The following is a 19,873-nucleotide window of genomic DNA, read 5'->3' on the forward strand; positions in this document are numbered from 1 at the left end:
ACAAGAACACCCTTCTATTTTCAAACTATGATCAATTTTTATTAATGCTTCTTCCGAAATTATTGTACTGTCCGATCCTGTATCATACAAGCAATAAACATCCCAACTCTTCACATAAAATATAGGTAGCTCTCCTTTTTTGCAATCCACTTTTTGTTCCTTGCTACCTATATTCCTCATCCGAAATCCTCAATCTTTATTCCTACCTTTCTTTGTCGATAATTTGGTTGATTTATTTTCCTTCAATTCAGGCCAGTCTTTTTCATTTTTCTCTCGATATTGACTTTCATAACGGTAACAGCTATTTTCACTATCTGAGGAGTGAGTTAAACTCTCTCCATCAGAACTACCTTCCAAATTTTTTTTGCGATTTTCCTTCCTCCTCAAAGCATTGACTTCTCTTCTTCCAAAATTCTTTTTTGGGGTAACTTCCTTTCTATAAATGTAAGGACATTCTCTGGCAAAATGCCCTTCTTCCCTACACTCCCAACACTCGTTTCGTGCTAATTTCCCTTCTCTTTCCTTTCTATTTCCTTTCCCATTAGTAACCAATCCCTTTACATCAGTTCTCCATTTCTGGTTCGATCTGTTACCATAAACAGGAGAGGTTCTACTATTAAGTGAATATCTTCTCTTATTCTCAACCACTCTCCAATTTGAGTGTCTATGACTAGCTTCTTTCCAATAAGACTCCTCATCTTTGACAATTTGAATAGTCTCTTCTAAAGACTGAGGTTTTGCAATTTTCACACTCGTACATACTCGCTCCGAAGCTGCTCTTAACAAAACTTCCATTGATAACTCTTCATAGATTTTATTTCTCCATACCCCTTCCTCTTTAGTATTACACGAATCTAAAACTTTCGATTTCAATTCTTTAACCAATTGCGATAACCGATTGGCAAAACTACCAATTGACTCTCCCAAATCACGATTCAATTCCAACACTCTCATTGCCATTGCAGAGACTGATTTCCTTGCACCTGCATAACGTTCTTTAAGGGCTTTTTTAACATCCTCCCAAGATGAACTGAACGATACTCCCAAATCAACCATAATTGATGTACTTATTCTAGACAAGAAAAACGAATGCAGGTTTGTAGTTGTTAATTCATCAAAATTGCTGTCAATAATTTGAGAATGGATGGCATCCATTCTCTCCAAGAATAGACTAAGTTCTTTTACCTCTCCTTGGAACTCCTGAATTGATCCGATCAAATTCATGAGACATTTCACGTCCATAAGTGGTGGTTCTTTCCCGGTAATTTCAATATTTGATGCAATTTCCTTTTTCCTCCTTGGCATTTTCAAAATCTATCCGAAAATTCCTATTAACTTCAACTAAAAATACTAGATAATATTTTGGTTTCGGCACCAGTTAAGTAGATAGGAATAAAACGTCTCATTCAAACTCAGACAAAGAATGATTGTTTATTTAATCAACATCATAATCTTAGCTGTCTCCATAGAGATAGTGAAAGACGTCAGCTGAGGCTTCCGTAACTTACAATAATCATGTCTGACGAGTGTTTCGAGTGTAAAAATGAATTCAATAACATAAAAGAAATTATTGAGTGCTCAGAGTGTAAAAATGTTTACCATCCCACCTGCACTAAGCCTCGCACTATGGATAAATTCGTGAAGCTTGGTTCGCGAGAGGCTAACTGGAAATGTGCAAATTGTAAAGGTGAGACGTCAAGTGATAGAAACTCTGAGGGTGAACACACTTTGGACTCATTAAAAGACTTCTTCATCGAGTTCATAGATTCAAAATTTAATGAACTGAATTCTAATATTGTCGCTCTAAATACTACAGTATCGGACTTGAAAGAAACATTACAAACTGTGTGTGCGGAGAATGAAAAGCTGAAAAAGGATTGTGAGAAACTCAAAGTTGAAAATTTGATTCTACAACAAACAATGAATGATCTTAAACAACATTCCTACTCGGATAACCTTGAGATTGTGGGTATTCCAGGAACCGAAAAAGAGGACATTTTGTCGGTTTTGAAAACGGCGGCCCTCGCAATTAATGTACCTTTTAAAAGAGAAGACATCTCTATAGCACATAGGGTTCCTTCTACCAAGTTAAAAACAAAGCCAATTATTGTTCATTTCATTTCGCGGTCAACAAGGATGCTTTGGAGAGACTCTGCTAAAAAGAAAGGTCGTCTGTGCTCTACTGAAATCCACCCGAATCTTCCAAAACAATCCGTTTATTTCAATGAACATTTGACTTCCTATAACAAATACCTACTCGGTAAAGCGAAAGGCTTGGCAAAAAATGGTGATTTAGCCTTTGTTTGGGTGAGGGAGGGAAAGATTTTGGTTAGAAAGAGAAAGGACTCACCGGCAAAAAGGATCTCCCAAGACGATGACCTATTAAAACTACAAAAGTAAAAATTATTATTATTATTAACAATTTGGACTTTACCTACTTTTTTATCTTGAATCTGAAGTAAACTGGACTTGTTATTTAATTATATGGCGACTGTGAAAAGCCGGGAGCTGGTTTTGTTATTAATTTTCTATTGAACTTTTATCTATTTTCTTTTTTTCATTTCTCTATACATACTCTTCTTAATTTCGTCTTCTTGTTTTGTTCTTTCTCTTTCTTATGGTTATCATAAATGACTCTGATGAACTGATTTCTCTTGAGACCTATAATACTATTAAAAAAAAAAGATATCTTTCAATGTCAGGCAGAGTTGTTTGGCAATATCGATAGTAAATCTTACCTTAATATTATTCATATGAATATCCGAAGTCTAAATAAAAATTTTGATGAGTTTTCATATATATTAAGTAATTGTTCTGTAGATTTTCATATTATTATATTGAGTGAAACTTGGGTGGTTGATAATGAAAACTTCAATTTCAATTTGAATGGATACTCAGTAATTAATAAGCCAGGTAAAATAAATAAATGTGATGGAATCTCGGTTTTTCATAAGAGTGATATGATAGTAGATGAGTTGAATTTTGAGATAACAGAATCAAACTCGATTGTCTTGGACGTTCAGGTGTCCGGAGTAAACGAAAAGATAACCCTTATCGCAATCTATAGATCACCTTCAACTAATATAGATATATTTCTGAACGGTTTAAATGAGTGCTTACATTCTATTAGAAACCAGCCAAACATAATTTTTGCAGGTGACTTAAATATTCATTTGAATAAAAATACATCGATTTCAAACGAGTATTTCAAAATTCTATCTCTAAATGGTTTGAAATCATTTATAAATAAACCTACTAGAATAAATAATGGATCAGAATCATGTATAGATCATATATTTTTCAAAAACTCCACCTTTAATCCTAATAATGTAATAAGCTCAATAATAAAAACAAATATTACAGATCACTTTTGTGTCAGCATCCACATAGATCTAAACACGGACCTTTCAAAGTCTGTAAAGCCTAATCCTTCATTTACAAAAATAGACTATAATAAATTGTTACTCTCAATAGAAACAGAAAAGTGGGATGACTTATTAGAAGCAAATCTCCACGTTAACGATCAAATGAACATGTTCACAGACAAGATATCAAATCACATTGAACACGCTACTGTCAGAGTAAACATTCCTCATAGACTCCAACCTCTCAAACCTTGGATCACACGTGGCCTTGTAAATTCAATTGGAAGACGTGACAAAATGTTTGAAACACTGACAAAACAGCCTACAATTTTGAAGGAGGAATATATTGCTTATAGAAATTTTCTCAATAAATTACTAAAACAAAGTAAATGTAGTTACTATAAAAACAAAATTAATTAAAATAAAAATAATACTAAAAACATTTGGGAAACATTGAATGAAATGTTGGGAAGGAAAAGAAGTACACAATTTCCAAAACTGGATGCCGATGTACTAAATCAACATTTTGTGCAGGTTGGAAAAATTTATGCTGAAGAATTGAAAAAAAGTAATCCTATCTCAGCTGCTGGTAACAAATTCAAGGATTCATGTTTACAGAATTCTAATGAATCGTTTTTCATAACTCCTACAAATGAAAATGAAGTCTCTACCACTTTGAAATCGTTGAAAACTAACGCAGCTCCAGGTGTTGACAGAATTAACAATAAATGCTTGACAATTATTTGGACATTTATTGTCAGACCATTGACAATAATAATAAATCGATGTCTTTTGGAGGGTCATTTCCCAGATAGTTTAAAATTAGCAAATATTATTCCTTTACATAAAACGGGTGACCCTTCAAATCCAGAAAATTACCGTCCTATCAGTATGTTGAGCAGTTTCTCCAAAATATTTGAAAGATTAATTGAATCCCGTCTAGTTACCTATTTACTAAAGCATAATATCATTCATAAACATCAATTTGGTTTTCAATCTAATAAAAGTACAATAGATGCCATTGCTCTTCTAACCCAAACAATTTCTAATAATTTGAAAACAATAGCTATATTCTTAGACCTTGCCAAAGCTTTTGTCACTGTCCCACATTCTAAACTTCTAATGAAAATGGTAAAGCTAGGCATTCGTGGAGTACCCCTCAAACTTCTCACCAGCTATCTAAATAATAGCTATCAATTCCTCAAAATTGACAATAAAACTAGCTGCAAAAAACTCTCTGATTACGGCCTTCCACAAGGTACAGTGTATTGTCACCGATTCTTTTTCTTTTATTCATCAATGATCTTATCAAACTAGAGGTTGAGAATTGTGTGACAGTCTCTTTCGCGGATGACACGTCATTGTTATTCACTGGAGCGACATGGGAGGAAGCCAAGAATAAATCAGAAACTGGTCTTAAAATTATAAAATTCTGGCTTGATGAACATATTTTGACCTTAAATATAAATAAAAGTAACTTCATGACATTTTTACCAACTGCTGCTGGTCTGCCACATGCTCTAGACAAAATAATTATCCATAAATCAGATTGCCCAAATTTAGATTTGACTAATTGCTCATGCTCCAAGTTGAAAAGTCAACAACATGTTAAATATCTTAGCATAATGCTTGACCAACATTTAAGATGGAATGTCCACATAAACACTACTTGTAATAAACTTAAACATTGGATAAGTAAGTTTCGTAATATTAGCCAAGTTAGTGACAAAGAGGTTTCAAAGCTTATATATTTTGCCTATATACAATATTATCTGGATATGGGATTAGAATTTGGGGTGGATCTTATTCTAATCATACAGATAAAATTTTTTTCATTCAAAAAACCCTAATCAAAGCCATACTAGGAAAGCCTAGACGCTATCCAAGTGAAAATCTTTTTTTGAATTCAAGGTTCTAACTGTAAGGCAGTTGTATATTAAAATTCTCATAACTTATATGAACAAACATAAATATCTATTCAATTTGCGTGAATCTACATACAATCTCCGTCCCTCATTCATTACTTTTCAGGTTGCTGACACTAATTTATCTATCTGCAGAAGACAGTTCTCATATATTGTATCAAAACTCATAAATAAAATCCCTCGTCAATTCATCACCAATAAGTTGAGTAAAAAGCTGGTAAGAGATATAAATGAGTGGTTGGCTTCGAATGACATAATAATTCAAATAGTGGCTGCCAAAGCCAAGCAAATTTTCTCTTATTCTCTCCAATATTATCTTGAGAAACAAAACTTAATTCTATTAGGTCTCCCTCTGCCTTCTCCCCTATCCTTTCTTACTCCCCTTTTCCTTCATACTCTTTCTTCTTGTTTTTTAGTTTCTTTTTAATTAAGTTTAGTAAGTTTCTTTTCAAATTCAGTGATTTTTCTTTCAGTTTTTTATTGTTTCCTTTCACTGAATTAATTTATTTCATCTTTTTTTCCTGAAAATTTAAAATATCTAGATTTTTCAAACACTCGGCCTCTGCGCACAGGTTTTTTAACCTTGCGGGGACCTTCATTATTTCTATTGTATTATTTAGTTCAATACTGTGTGTTATTATTATAATGTATTTCTAATTTCTAAGTTTTTATCTTTTGTTATTATTATTAAGGATAAATATATAATTTTGATTTTGATTTGATTTTGAATTTAGCATGTAGAATCTTAATTAACCAAGGATGGTTATAGGTCTATTTTCAATTCTTCAAAATTTAATTACGTCAAGTTTTCAGTTTGTCAAGTATTAAAATAGATCCTTGCGGAGCACGGGTTTCTGCTAGTATACAATACAATTCAAAATATAACAATACACAATAATTCTTAACAATTCAAAATGAAATGGTGTGAATTAGTGGCAAATAGATAACCTCGACTCTTGGTAAGCTGCATCTCCTTGGCGAGCGTGAGGTCAAAGTGGGCGGGGTTGTTGCGATGACCTTGACAGGCAGCGATGACCTTGCGCACGCACTCGGCTGCGAACACGCGCGTCGGCCATCTTGGCTGGACGGAGGCGCGTGTCGTGTCGCCCTCTGCGTGGAACTCTGACTGGTCGTCATCCACCTCTTCATCATCGTCCCCCGCCACCGCCACTGCACCCCCCATTCTGCTCGCTGCCTTGTCCGCATCAGCGCCCAGTCCAGCTTCTGACAATTCAAACAAAATATTTCAATTATCCTTCCAAATCTGAATATAAAAAATAAATCTATTCTAAATAAAAATATAAAACCCAGTACCCTTATTTTATCTTGATGAAGAAATAATTCAAAAGGGTACTGAGATTTATATTGTTATTTATATTTAAAGTAGCCCTAAAGAAAAAATACATCTATTCTATTCTATAAATTAAACTTAAAATCAATCCAGACTGTGACTTTATTCTTTATTGATTGATTCAATAAGTACATCATCGAAGTGATAGAAAGAGAAAAAAATAAGGTAACCTTGTGCTATTTAATTAAGATAAGGTTACACATAGTCCGAAGTAGGTAAAGTCTTGTTTTTGTTCACTTCACAACATTTTCAATCGTTAATTACTTTCACAAAGTAGATTTTTTTATTTCGATGCTTCAAAACATCAATTGTAATCTGCGATAAGTTTGATAGTGTGTTTTGTCTTTTCGGTCTCAAAATTTAATCGTTTTTTCAATGTTTGGAATTTCAAGTTACAAGTATTTGTAATTAATTTAATTTAAAAATGATTAGTGTGTGATGAATTATATGTTTTGAATTGTAAATTGAAGAATTTTGAAGTGATACATAACCTAACTACATTTGGAATGTTGTATAAATTAGAATTGGAACCGTTTTGGGCGATTTAGCCTGTGGTACTTTTCTGTAAGTTGTGTAATTCTGAATGATTGTATAAATAAATAAATAAAACCAAACATAGAATAAATATTTCTTATTATTATCACTAAAATAGGAAATATTCACACATTAAAGAGATAATTTTGCAGGATCAAAAAACAAACTTAATATTCTAATAGACTTAATGGGGAATATTCACAATTTATTACTTTGGACACAGACAAAGAACAAGATAGTTGGCTGAGCGGAGTGAGGCAAGATTCAAGTCGACGGTTTTGTTATTTCTCTTTGCGGCAACAGATTTTCATGAAATTTGACAGGAGTGTTCCTTTTTGATTTTGAAAGTTCTTCGTATTTGGGTGGTTACAAATGAGATGAGATGAGAGATAGCTTGAAATTACTTCAGCAGATCTATCACTTATCCATTGCATTCAACAAATTTTTTTTAATTGAGAATTTCCATAGAGAATGCATGAATCAGTAATTATTTTGGCAGGTGACCTGCAGCAACTGTGAGCACGGCTTTACAGAGTGAAAGCCACTGAGACAGATTGTCGGCGGCCAGCATTTGCAGCATGCTGCTAATTGTGTCGTGGATGTCTTTGATCAGTCTGCTGTCTGTCTCACAGTCCAACATCGCAAACAACATTCCTGGTAGACCTGTCTCCGTAATCGTCAGTCCTGTAATGAACAATAACATGTATCATGATTATGTGGCAACAAAATTCGATGTAAATTTCCTCTGTTTTTAAGATTAACTTACTGAAATAGTATAACTGGAAAAGTATAAAAATATAATAGATTGATATCATCGCTGGTTTTCTTAAAAATCCTATCTCATTCATTTCAATGAATAATCGCAGTGAAAAAATATTTCAATACCATAGGTTGGAAGGAATGTTATTTGAATTTATATATTTCTTGAGAGCTTTTTACAGTACTACTTCAGAAAGTACAACTAAAAACTGCAAATATACTAGTCAACTGAATAAGGTAATCGAATAAATTTTTATATAGTCGACGTTTTGGAATTTCTATGAATATTCACGGCAAATATTTGATTCTCGAATGAAGATAGTATAATTTATTCAAACGACATATTAGCATCTACTTAAAGAGAAGGCAGCAGTATTTCACTATCATACAAACCAAAACACAATAAAAGAGCTGCTGCAGAATGATAACCAAGATGCAAAAACAAAAATAATGTATGAATATGAGGATAAACAATCATCATCATTCTTTTGTAGATCAGAGATCTTATTAAGTACACTATATCGTACAGATTAAGAAAATATTGGAGAATAGAAATAAAAGTAAAAAAAAAACTCGTTCGAGGACAATTATTGAATGAAATAGGAATACATAACAAGAGAACGCACCTTCAACATTGTTTTCCCTATTTTCATTGACAAGCGTCAAAGCATGTTCACAGACTTCCTTGGCTTCTCTTTGAGACAGTTGCCTCAAGCAGGAGACGGCCGCTTTTCTTAGCATCAAATGGCTGCTAGATAGAGTCCTCTGCAAATCAAACCAATAAACAATACATCAAACATAATGATGATAATAATTCCCGAACGTTATCACGAAAATATTATCAACTTAACTGAAAACTTATCAACTGAAAATATTCAGTTCAGTTCGGACAGCCGATGAGTTCGTATCGTTTGTTATCGCTCTGTGAAACGATAGCTCGGTAACAAGTTAACGCCAGCCGCCTGCCGTATTCTCCTATTAACTGGCTTAACCTAAAATTTAATCATCTACTTTACGAAGTTCCAATTAGTATTTTATTTATTTAAAGTGGTTAAATCACACATTAACCATGGCAGATATGTGTTTAAAATGTAATAAGTCCGTTACAGTGCTTAAAGATAGTGTGAAGTGTTCAGTTTGTGATGCCCGTTATCATATGAAATGCAGGGGCCCTGTTAATAAACATGGGGAATGGAACTGCGAAAAATGCTCTACTGAAAATTCCTCTACACCTTCATCCGCCAGTAAACAGGTAGAAGACTATAATTCCATTCTGCATGCTATCGCTGAATTCCGTAAAGAAAATAAAATGAACTGGGACTCTAATAACTTGAGGTGGGATACGAACGAAAATAATCTAAAGCAAGTTAAAGAAGACATTAAAAAAACCAATCTGGAAATTTCAGAAATTAGAGAAAAGTTCGCGGAAGTTACTAGTAAGTGCGAAAATGCGTGCAAATCAGTCGAACTCGTGCTCCAGGAGAACTCTCAACTTAAAGAGGAGCTACAACAAGTGAAAGTTGACTTAAAAGACTTGCAACAACACACACGCAAAAACAATATCCTTGTGTCGGGTGTGCCATTAACGAAAGGGGAGGACATGTTTACCGTTCTAGATGCTGTTGCCAGAGCAATTAACGTTAACTTTAACGAATGGGACATTTCTGCGGCTCATAGGTTACCGTATAGGAAAAACGCCAATATGCCGCCCTCAATTGTAGTCAATTTCACCTCAAGATTCACGAAGTCGAACTGGTTATCAGCGAGGCGATTCAAGGGTACGCTTACAGCTAACGAACTAAACAGCCACTTTCCTAATACTCCAGTTTATTTGAGCGAGCATCTCACTCCAGAGACACGATCACTCTTTAATGCAGCTAGACAACTAGTGAAGGACAAAAAACTAACTTCTGTTTGGACCAGAGACTGCAAAGTTATGGCTAAGGTTGCCGTAGGTCAACGTGCGATCCGGGTCCTTCATATGGAGCAAATCGCTGAGTTACGCGGAAACGACAACTCGAACTACATTGCGGATGACAACACCCAGACAACACCCATGGATAATCAACAAACATCCCATTAACTAGTCTATTTTCTGATATCAGAAAGTGATTGAAAATATAATTTTTGCTGAAGATAAAGTAATATATATAAAATTTTTTTTTCTTTTAATGCACTAATTATATTTTTTATCATTAATACACTTTTTAGGGCCACATTCATACGATGAGAGTCTTGCATGCGTTAACAATTTAAGTGTATAATGTGCATATACATATTTATTTTAGTTTTCAGTTTATTTAATATACATATTAAATTTAATTAAGTGGAACCGCTATTCAATATTAAACCAATTTTTCTACTAATTATCAAATGATTCAAAATATTATATTTTTTTTTAGTAAAACTAATGATATTACACTATAGGCTATTGTCCTGTGTCTACAGACACAAAGAAATCGTATATGAGAAATCGTAACTTTTATTAACGTAGGCTCTCGAATCAATTTATTATTTTGACGGAAAATAGGAAATTGTACTTTAATCTAAAATAGGCTACTCCACAATTGATATTCTCTTACTTAAATCTGTCTCTATTAAAATAATTGTGTACTGAGCATACAGTAATGAGTAGATTAGAATACTACTGAAAACGAAAGTGATTAACTGATCTTTTAGTGCAGAGAACTATCTGACAGTAGGCCTACGTATTTTTATCACAAACCTTGAATGACAAGTAACAGCAGTATTCTCAATAGTTGACAAGAAAATCGTACGAAATCGACCCCCCTCAGCTTTGAAGAAAAAAAAATTTATCGGAGATAAGATTAAATAATAATTGCAATTCCATTCCATTCTCTCTAGTCACTCTTTCATTAGGCTACAGTTTTAAATGAAAAAAAAAAAACACTTATCATCTAATCATTATAATAAAATCACAATCGTAATGGTGATTGTAATATTGATTTATGAAATATATTTATAAAACATACATAGTTCCGATTATTTATTATACATAGTCTAATTATAATATTTGACAGGATAATCAAAGATTTTTAAATATAATCTTATTATTATATTATAATAAATCCTATAATATTGAGATGAATAAATATAAAGCAATAATTAAAGAGGTATATCTTTCTATATATATAATATTATATTATATGAATATCTTTATACTAATGGAATCCTACCTTAGGTGTGAACTATTTATAATCGAAATTATAATGGCTGAAATATTACGTACTAACGTGAATAATGCATAGCTCCTTATAAGAAATAGGAGTATGCATCTTATATTATTTTAATTTGTATTTAAAAGTAATAAATAAAACTAAGTCTCTTTGCTTTAGAACAATGATATAGGATTAAGGATGGGTATTGGTGCATAGATGTGTCGGCACCGGTCATCGATATTCTTCTCAAATTTAAACAATATTAAATTCCATATAAGCTTGACATAATAACTATCAATTTTTATAACAATTTGAAAAATAAGCAAAGAATAATGATAATAAGATTATTCATGGATATTGCAGCGGTTTCCATATTTTATGTCATTTTCCATGAATTATCTATAACCCAGGAAAAATGATCCTATGTATCATTGACAAATGTACCTATTACAGATCGTTTTTAAGATGCGTTGTTCTCTTTAGCGTTGGATAGATAAGAGGAGCATCGGTTTCCGGAGCGTCGATCTGTGTTTTGTCTATCGGTGCCCATCCTTCATAAGAATATCTTTGCACATTCTCTGAGCTTTCCACTTATCTATTATTATGCTATTCTATGCTGAAATTTAAATTCTAATATCACAATCTTATCAATTAAAAATTCTGTTTACCACAGTCTTATCAATTAAAAATCTTATTGAGAAACAACCTACTTCATTTTGAAACAAATTTGAGAAAATATTTGTTCAAATCTCGTTGAAATAGTTTTTTAATAGTGTAATTATTTATTTTTAAAACTTTTATTACATTTACTGGTATATTAATAGTTACTGTAGTATATTAGGTGCACTTGAGTATTCAATTGTGGTATCAATATAACTGAATCCAAGTAGCAGTTGAACTAAAATAAGTTTTCATTTATATTAGTATTCATTAGCCTAATGTTCCCCTAAGATGATATTTTAATTTTCAATTAAAAGCATGTTCTGTCTCTCGCTAAATAACTGAGTTAGTCAGGCGGCTCGGCTTGTTACAACAATCGTTTGGTTGATAGTAGGTCTAATGAGCGATTTGATGGCGCCGATTGATGCGTCGCCGATCGAGTGCATAGAGTGTGCAGACATTAATAATTTTTCTTTCTACAATCCTACATTTAATTTTTCAAGGAATGGAGACTGTGCGGATTTCTCAGTGATTCATCAAAATATCAGAAGTTATAAGAAAAACATAGACGAGTTTATGGTTATCTTAGAAGGTATCAAACATCGTTTTGGCTGTATTGTACTGACTGAAGCATGGCTGAATGACGAGAGTGATCTCTTGGAAATCCCAGGGTATAAGCTACTCAGATCTTACAATAGCCTGAATCAGTGCGATGGTATAGTCGTATACATAGATAGTAATCTCACAGTAACATGTGATGAGCTCCAACTGGGTGGTCTGGCCACCTGTCTGTCTATAGATTTTGACTGGGAGGGAACTCCCTGTCAACTTCTTGCTGTATATCGGAGTCCAAACTCCAGCTTACCTCGATTCTTAGTAGCTCTCGAAAATCATCTCAATTCTTTAACAAATAGGAAAATGCTGATTATAGCCGGAGATCTGAATTGTGACATTTTAAATGTGTTTCCGGGTTCGCTGGAAGAGAAATACATTGATGTGTTGAACGAAGTAGGACTAACAGCTAGTATAGACAAGGTGACTAGGCCGGCCAGCGGTACTTGTATAGACCACTATTTTATAAGACTACCACAATCCTTTCAAGCCTCTACAATAATAGTTCAAACAGCTGTCACTGACCACTACGCAATATGTATGAATATATTCTCTAATAAGAAAACACAGCACACAATAAGGATGAGTATTTTTCAAAGGTTGATTGGCAATCAATCAATAATTCTCTTTCTTTGCAGAACTGGGACTCAATTACTAGCGAAACGGACGTGAATGTGGCAACACGTCTGTTTACTGAAACTATCCAGAAAACTATAGAAACCAACACTAAAAGAATTCAGGTTACCGCAAAATATACAAAATTGAAGCCATGGATCAGCATTGGTCTAATTCAATCTATCAGGCACCGGGATAAATTAAAAAAGAAATTGAATAGACAACCCTTCTGTATCAGCTTGAAAAACGAATTTCTCCAATACAGGAATAGACTCCACTCTTTGATTAAACTTGCAAAATACAATTATTATAAAAACAAAATATATGAAGCCTCCCACAATCCCAAAAAATTCTGGTCAACTGTAAATGAAATATCTGGAAGACCTACTCAGAAAAATTCTTTCCCTATAAATGTGTTTATACAGGATGGGCAAGCCACAGGACAACATAGTGTTTCAGATGTTAGTAATGGCTTCAACAAATTCTTCTCCTCTGTGGGGAGGTGTTTGGCTGATAGTATTACTCCCAGGGGTGAGCCAGCAGTAAACGATTCTTATCATGCTGTCGAGTCTCGGTTTGAGTTTCAATGTGTCACACAAGAAGAACTCAAGCAGGTGGTTGGCAGCATGAGAGGAAACAGCGCACCCGGCCATGACCGGATTCCTGCAAGAGTTATTAAAGAAAACGTGCTCTCACTCATACACCCTATTCACTATTTAATTAATTTGAGTTTACAAACAGGCAAATTTCCAGATGTACTCAAAATCTCCAAAGTTATCCCTATCTACAAATCTGGCCCCAAAACCAATTACAGTAATTACCGTCCAATCTCTCTTCTGGCTATAATTTCAAAAATACTAGAAAGATGTGTGAAAAACCAATTAATGCAATATTTGACCGAGAATAGTATTTTATCAACATCACAATATGGTTTCCAAAAATCAAAAAATTGTTCAGACGCGTTTTTTGACCTATCTAAACATATTACTGAAAATATTAAAATAAAAAATAAATTGATAATTACTTACCTTGATTTGGCAAAAGCCTTTGATTCTGTTGATAGGGAGAAACTCATGATAAAACTGGAAATGATTGGACTCAAACAGACCTCCTTACAGTGGTTCAAGAGTTATCTACAGGACAGGTTTCAATATGTCCAAATTAATGATAATATGAGTGGCCTGGAAAAGGTTGATTACGGAGTTGTTCAGGGAAGTACTCTAGGGCCTCTACTCTTTTTGATCTATGTAAATAACCTACCGCTGCTGAACATCAGCAGTAAACTTTTTTATTTGCTGATGACACAGCGGTGGTTTCTACAGGTAGGCAGTGGGATGAGGCGTTCAAAAATGCAACAACCGACCTAGCTATGATAAAAAGCTGGTTCGACCATAACTGTTTGACCATAAATACGAGTAAGTCCAAGTACATGCCTATTGTAACCCGTGGTCAGCAAGATCCAGGCCCCAGAGTCATGAAACTTCACTCATGTGGAGACCCAACTTCTACCGTGTGCAACTGTGAAATCTTAGAAAGAGTAAACCAATACAAGTATCTGGGCATAGTAATTGATTACAACTTAAATTGGAGTCCACACATACAGTTTATAAAGCAGAGGCTCCGAAGATTGCTGTATGCTTTCAATCAACTGAGCCAGGTACTGAGCTTGCAACATTGTAAGACTGTCTATTATGCTTTCGTTCAGTCTATCATACAGTACGGTATTCTCATCTGGGGAGGACTGTCACCTTCTCTCCTGGAGCCGCTTGCGGTGTCGCAAAGACAAATAATTAAAACAGCCCTGAACAAACAATACCGATACCCAACTATACAACTATTTTCAGAATTTCCTGTTTTAAACATAAGGCAATTGTATATAAAATCTCTATTAATTTACCTTAAGAACAATAGTCATAATATTTTGCCAGAAATTCTCCATACCTATCCTACTCGGTATAGATTGAATTATGGATTTGCGACGCCGCAGGTGGTTCACGGAGTGGAGCTGAAAACACCATTCTACCTGGCTCAGATGGTATATCGTAATCTGCCTGCAGAGATGAGAGACTTCGAATGCAGTATTGCTGTTTACAAGCGTAAGGTCGAGAGGTGGCTCTACTGCCTGGGGTGGGAAATGTCTGAAAGCCTGCTTCATTCTGTTTATATGCACTAAAACATATCCTTTATTTTTTCTTCTTTTTTTTTCCTTTAGCTCAGTTTGGTCAATTTTTGCTATCCTACTCCTTTTATATTTTTAAAAAATTTACAAGGAAAATCGCTCTCATAAAGATGAGTCCTGTGAGTCCGCTGGTCTCTTTTCCTTTTTTAAAATATGTCTTACTTTAGTTAAGTTATAAGTCTAGTTATAATGATTTAATTTTCCCATTTTCTCCCATATGGATCTGAGAAGTCCCGTTTTTTTTTCTTTAATTTATAGTTTCATAATATGTCGCTGTTCTGTTCTCTACAATCAATCAGACTTGTGTTTTCATATTCCTTTCATTATATTGATAATAATTGGCTACCGAGAACTCACCCCTACACACAGACGTATAGTCTTGTAGAGGTATTCCAGTAACCAATTTTCAAGTGTCATATTTTTTGTAACTGTGCATTTTGGGATAATAAAGAATTTGATTTTGATTTTGATTTTGAACTAAAAAGCTGAAGAAAATATGTTACAGAAAATTTTAATGTAATTTCAAAACATGAGATTGAGTGAAATGTTAAAAAACTTCGATTGTAACAAATAATAGCTTGTTCAACTTCCTCGAATAAATTATTCCTAGTATTTCTTTTAGTATCCTTTTTAATAGCAATTTGAATCAGATATTATATAAAACAATTATAAAAGTTTACAATGTATGTTCAAATGTCAAAATTGTATTTTTCCTGTTATTCTTGCAATAACAGTATTTGTAATTTTTTGCCAATGAAGATTATTATTAAATACATAATTCTATTTCATTCTGAGGGTTCATAGCAGAAATCTTATCTTATATAATATCTACTAGCAAGAACCCGTGCTTCGCAAAGATGTATTTTAAAACTTGGCAAAATGAAAACTTGACGTAATGAAATTTTGAAGAATTGAGAATAGGCCTATAACCATCCTTGGTTAATTAAGAATCTATAAGCAAAATTTCAAGTTAATTAGTCCAGTAGTTCAGACGTGATGATGCGTCAAACATAATTTTCCTATCCCGTACGTGCATAAGCCAGCTCTTTACTTTATATAATAATTATTATAGATATAGTTAACGACTGCAAGAGATGGGACTGTGGAACAGAATAGTGGTGAAACTATGATAGCGCCAGAAGTGTCTAAAACACAATAGTAGGTACTACATGAGCTTTTTGAAAGTGATTTGAAAAAATGTTAAAACAACAGAACTGAATCCTTATCATTCTACCTTCATTTAGAGAGGCTTTTAGTTGAGCCGAATGGAAATCTATTTATAAAAAATGAATGTCTGTTTGTGTGTTTGTTTGTTCCCTGTAGACTTGAAAACTACTTGACATAACGGCATGAAACTTTAGGAATATGTTGTGTGAATATTGGGGATGGTTTCTGAACAGAAATTTTAATAGGGGGGCTAATAATAATTATTTATTAATCCATTTTACAGACATATGTTTTCGAAATTTTCGGCCTAGCGGCTACTGAAGAACGAAAAGATGATCATGATTCAAGATCATATTGTGATAATATGACTTAGCATCTAAAGTTACCAGCTGTAATAAACATATCACCCTCTGATAAATTATTGTGTACTGGTATTAAAACGGTAGTTTGGAGTTGAAGTGTAGTTGATGGTACCAGCTGTTGATAATGGTTCCTTAGAAGACCTATACAAAACTATGGTTTTTCTAAACATATGTTTCTAAGATAAATTTCTTTGATGCAGCTGTTTCACATCCACCATTATAAATATACAGAGTTTGTGAAAATAAAAATATTTATTGATTACCAAAACAATACTATTATAATATTAATGATAATAATTAATTATTAAAACAATACTTTTATAATATCAATGATATCAATAATAATATCATTAAACATATTCATCAATTATCAGAACAATATTATTGAGGTTGAGTGGAATCAGGTAGAAAGCAATAATAGAACAGATGTTCTTTTTTGAATTTCTATCATATTATTTTGTTATTTCCAATGATTACAACATATGTTAGAATATCACATGTCAATAAATAAATTATCTCATTTCCATATGGCACTCACCTTACCATGTTCATAACCTTACTTAATAGGATCCTTTTTCATCCTTTGAAACCCTTAGAGGCAAAATATCTCAAAATCCGTTCTTAGTGCGCGTCTAGCATGTTTGAAGAATATTTGTGCAAAGTTTCAAGTCTGTAGGACAATTAGTTTGAGCTGTAGTGTGATTTTACATGAAAATTTTCGAAAAATGCCCTCTCCTGGACCCCCTGTGCTCCCGATCGAAATTTTTCTGCATAGATCAAATTTTTTTTCGTAGCTGAACAAAAAAGTTCCTCATGACTTCGCTGTGCAATGGGCGGTTAAAAAGTACAAAATTTTGGGGGGGGCCCAGCTCCCTCAGGGGGGCAAATTTCTGAAAATCCTTTCTTAGTGGATGTTTTCAGGCTACCATAAACAATCGTGCAAAATTTCAAGTTTTTAGGCTCAGTAGTTTGGGCTGTGGTGTGATTTCAGTCTGTCGGGGCTTAGCCTTTTATAAGTATATAAGAGAAAGAGAAGAGAAAAGAAGAGAAGAAGAATAAAAGGCTAAGCCCCGACAGACTGAAATTACACCACAGCCCAAACTACTGAGCCTAAAAACTTGAAATTTTGCACAATTGTTTATGGTAGCCTCGAAACATCCATTAAGAAAGGATTTTCAGAAATTTGCCACCCTGAGGGAGCTGGGGCCCCCAAAAATGTTGTACTTTTTAACCGCTCATTGCACAGCAAAGTCATGAGATACATTTTTGTTCAGCTACGAAAATAGATTGGATCTATGCAGAAAATTTCCAATCAGGAGCACAAGGGGGTTCAGGAGAGGGCTTTTTTCGAAAATTTTTATGTAAAATCACACTACAGTTCAAACTAATTGGCCTACAGACTTAAAACTTTGCACAAATATTCTTAGTGCTAGACGCGCACTAAGAACGGATTTTGAGATATTTTGCCTCTAAGGATTTCAAAGGATGAAAAAGGAACCTATTAAGTAAGGTTATGAACAGGGTAAGATGAACGCCATATGAAACTGAGATAATTGACACATGATATTTTAACATATGTTGTAATCATTGAAAAGCTTAAAATAATCTTATCAATCAGCTGATCGAATTAATTTTTTGTAAATCGAGAGCGCGAGCTTATTGCCACGTGTGTGTTTCATTGTTGTATTCTTGGCCAGTTCGGTTTGCGCCTTCTATCAGCTGTATAAATGGAGTCTCATACATTCCGATCAGAACAGAGCACAGAGATTTTCTTTGGTTAGGAGTTTGTTGATAATCTTTTTTCAAATTCAAATTTTATTGCCATCAAAATATCACATTAAAAACTTTCTTAATAGACAACAAGATTACAAATAAAAATGTCAAACATATACCTACATTTATTTCTAGCACTGCCAGAAAAAGACAAACTTGAGTACTAGCCGTGGGCTCATTCAATATAACTTATATATTATATTATTGTGAATAAAAAGCTTTATCTACAACTAGCTTACCCGGCGAACTTCGTACCGCCAAAAAGTCAATGTATCTCATGTCACACTTGACTTTATTTGATGAATCATGAAATTAATTTTTTTGACAGTCAATATTTTCATTTAAATCTCAATATGGACTTCCTACATGCTTAGTCATTCAGCATTCATTATTCCGAAAACATATTCTTCTCAATCAATTGGTAGTAGTATTTATCAGTAAAGTGTTGAATTAAAAAAAAGAGATAGGTTGAATCAGTGTTTCAAAGATGAATTCAATGTTTTCATAGTTGTTGTTGATTGTCAATAGATGGTCCAGGAAATATGCGATGTACGATGAATCACAAATAATTCCATATTCTTCCCATATTCCATTTGAGGATGAATATAAGCTAAGCTAAATTAAAAAAAAAGGAAACTATTCTGAAATTCTTCAGTAATTAAAGAAAGCAATATGAGAAATTCTCTTTCATGAGGTGATAATTATTTACAACATAATTTATTTTCAACATTTTCCATTGTCTCAATGATAAACTAGAAGAGTGATAATTATTTGTATAGGTCTTCTAAGGAACCATTATCTACAGCTGGTACCAATCAACTAGACTTCAACTCCAAACTACCGTTTGAATACCAGTACACAATTTATCACAGGGTGACGTGTTTATTATAGATGCTAAATCATATTATCACAATATGATCTTGAATCATGATCATCTTTCCGTTCTTCGGTAGCCGCTAGGCTGACAATTTCGAAAACATGAGTCTGTAAAATGGATTAATAATATTCACACAACATATTCCCAAAGTTTCATGCCGTTATGTCAAGTATTTTTCAAGTCATAGGGAAGAAACACACAAACAGACATTCATATATATATATATATATATATATATATATATATATATATATATATATAGAAATAGAAGATTTCATGCGGCTCAAACAAAAGCCTCTCTAAATGGAGGTAGAATGATAAGGTTGACAACTTTCAGTTCATTTTTTTTCAAATCACTTTCAAAAAGTTCATGTAGTACTATTTTTGAGCCACTTCTGGCGTTATCAATTTCTGGCCGACAATTTTGAAAACATAGGTCTGTAAAATAGATTAATAAATAATTATTATTAGCCCCCCTATCAAAATGTCTGTTCAGAAACCATCCCCAATATTCA

General features: G+C 33.4%; 1 protein-coding gene across 6 annotated transcripts in view; it reads right to left on the reverse strand.

Moving 5' to 3' along the window:
• The window catches only part of LOC111054394 (HEAT repeat-containing protein 5B), a 170,947-nt gene that overhangs the window by 50,049 nt on the left and 101,025 nt on the right, over positions 1-19,873 (reverse strand). For all 6 annotated transcript variants that reach the window (XM_039432602.1, XM_039432598.1, XM_039432601.1 and 3 more), the window contains 3 exons: positions 8,561-8,699; positions 7,680-7,859; positions 6,239-6,514 (listed from right to left, as the gene is read on the reverse strand). In XM_039432602.1, coding sequence (XP_039288536.1) covers positions 6,239-6,514; positions 7,680-7,859; positions 8,561-8,699 — 595 coding nt within the window. The remainder of the gene's footprint in view (positions 1-6,238; positions 6,515-7,679; positions 7,860-8,560; positions 8,700-19,873) is intronic.

Source organism: Nilaparvata lugens, chromosome 7 (assembly GCF_014356525.2).
Source record: "Nilaparvata lugens isolate BPH chromosome 7, ASM1435652v1, whole genome shotgun sequence".
NCBI lineage: Eukaryota > Metazoa > Arthropoda > Insecta > Hemiptera > Delphacidae > Nilaparvata > Nilaparvata lugens.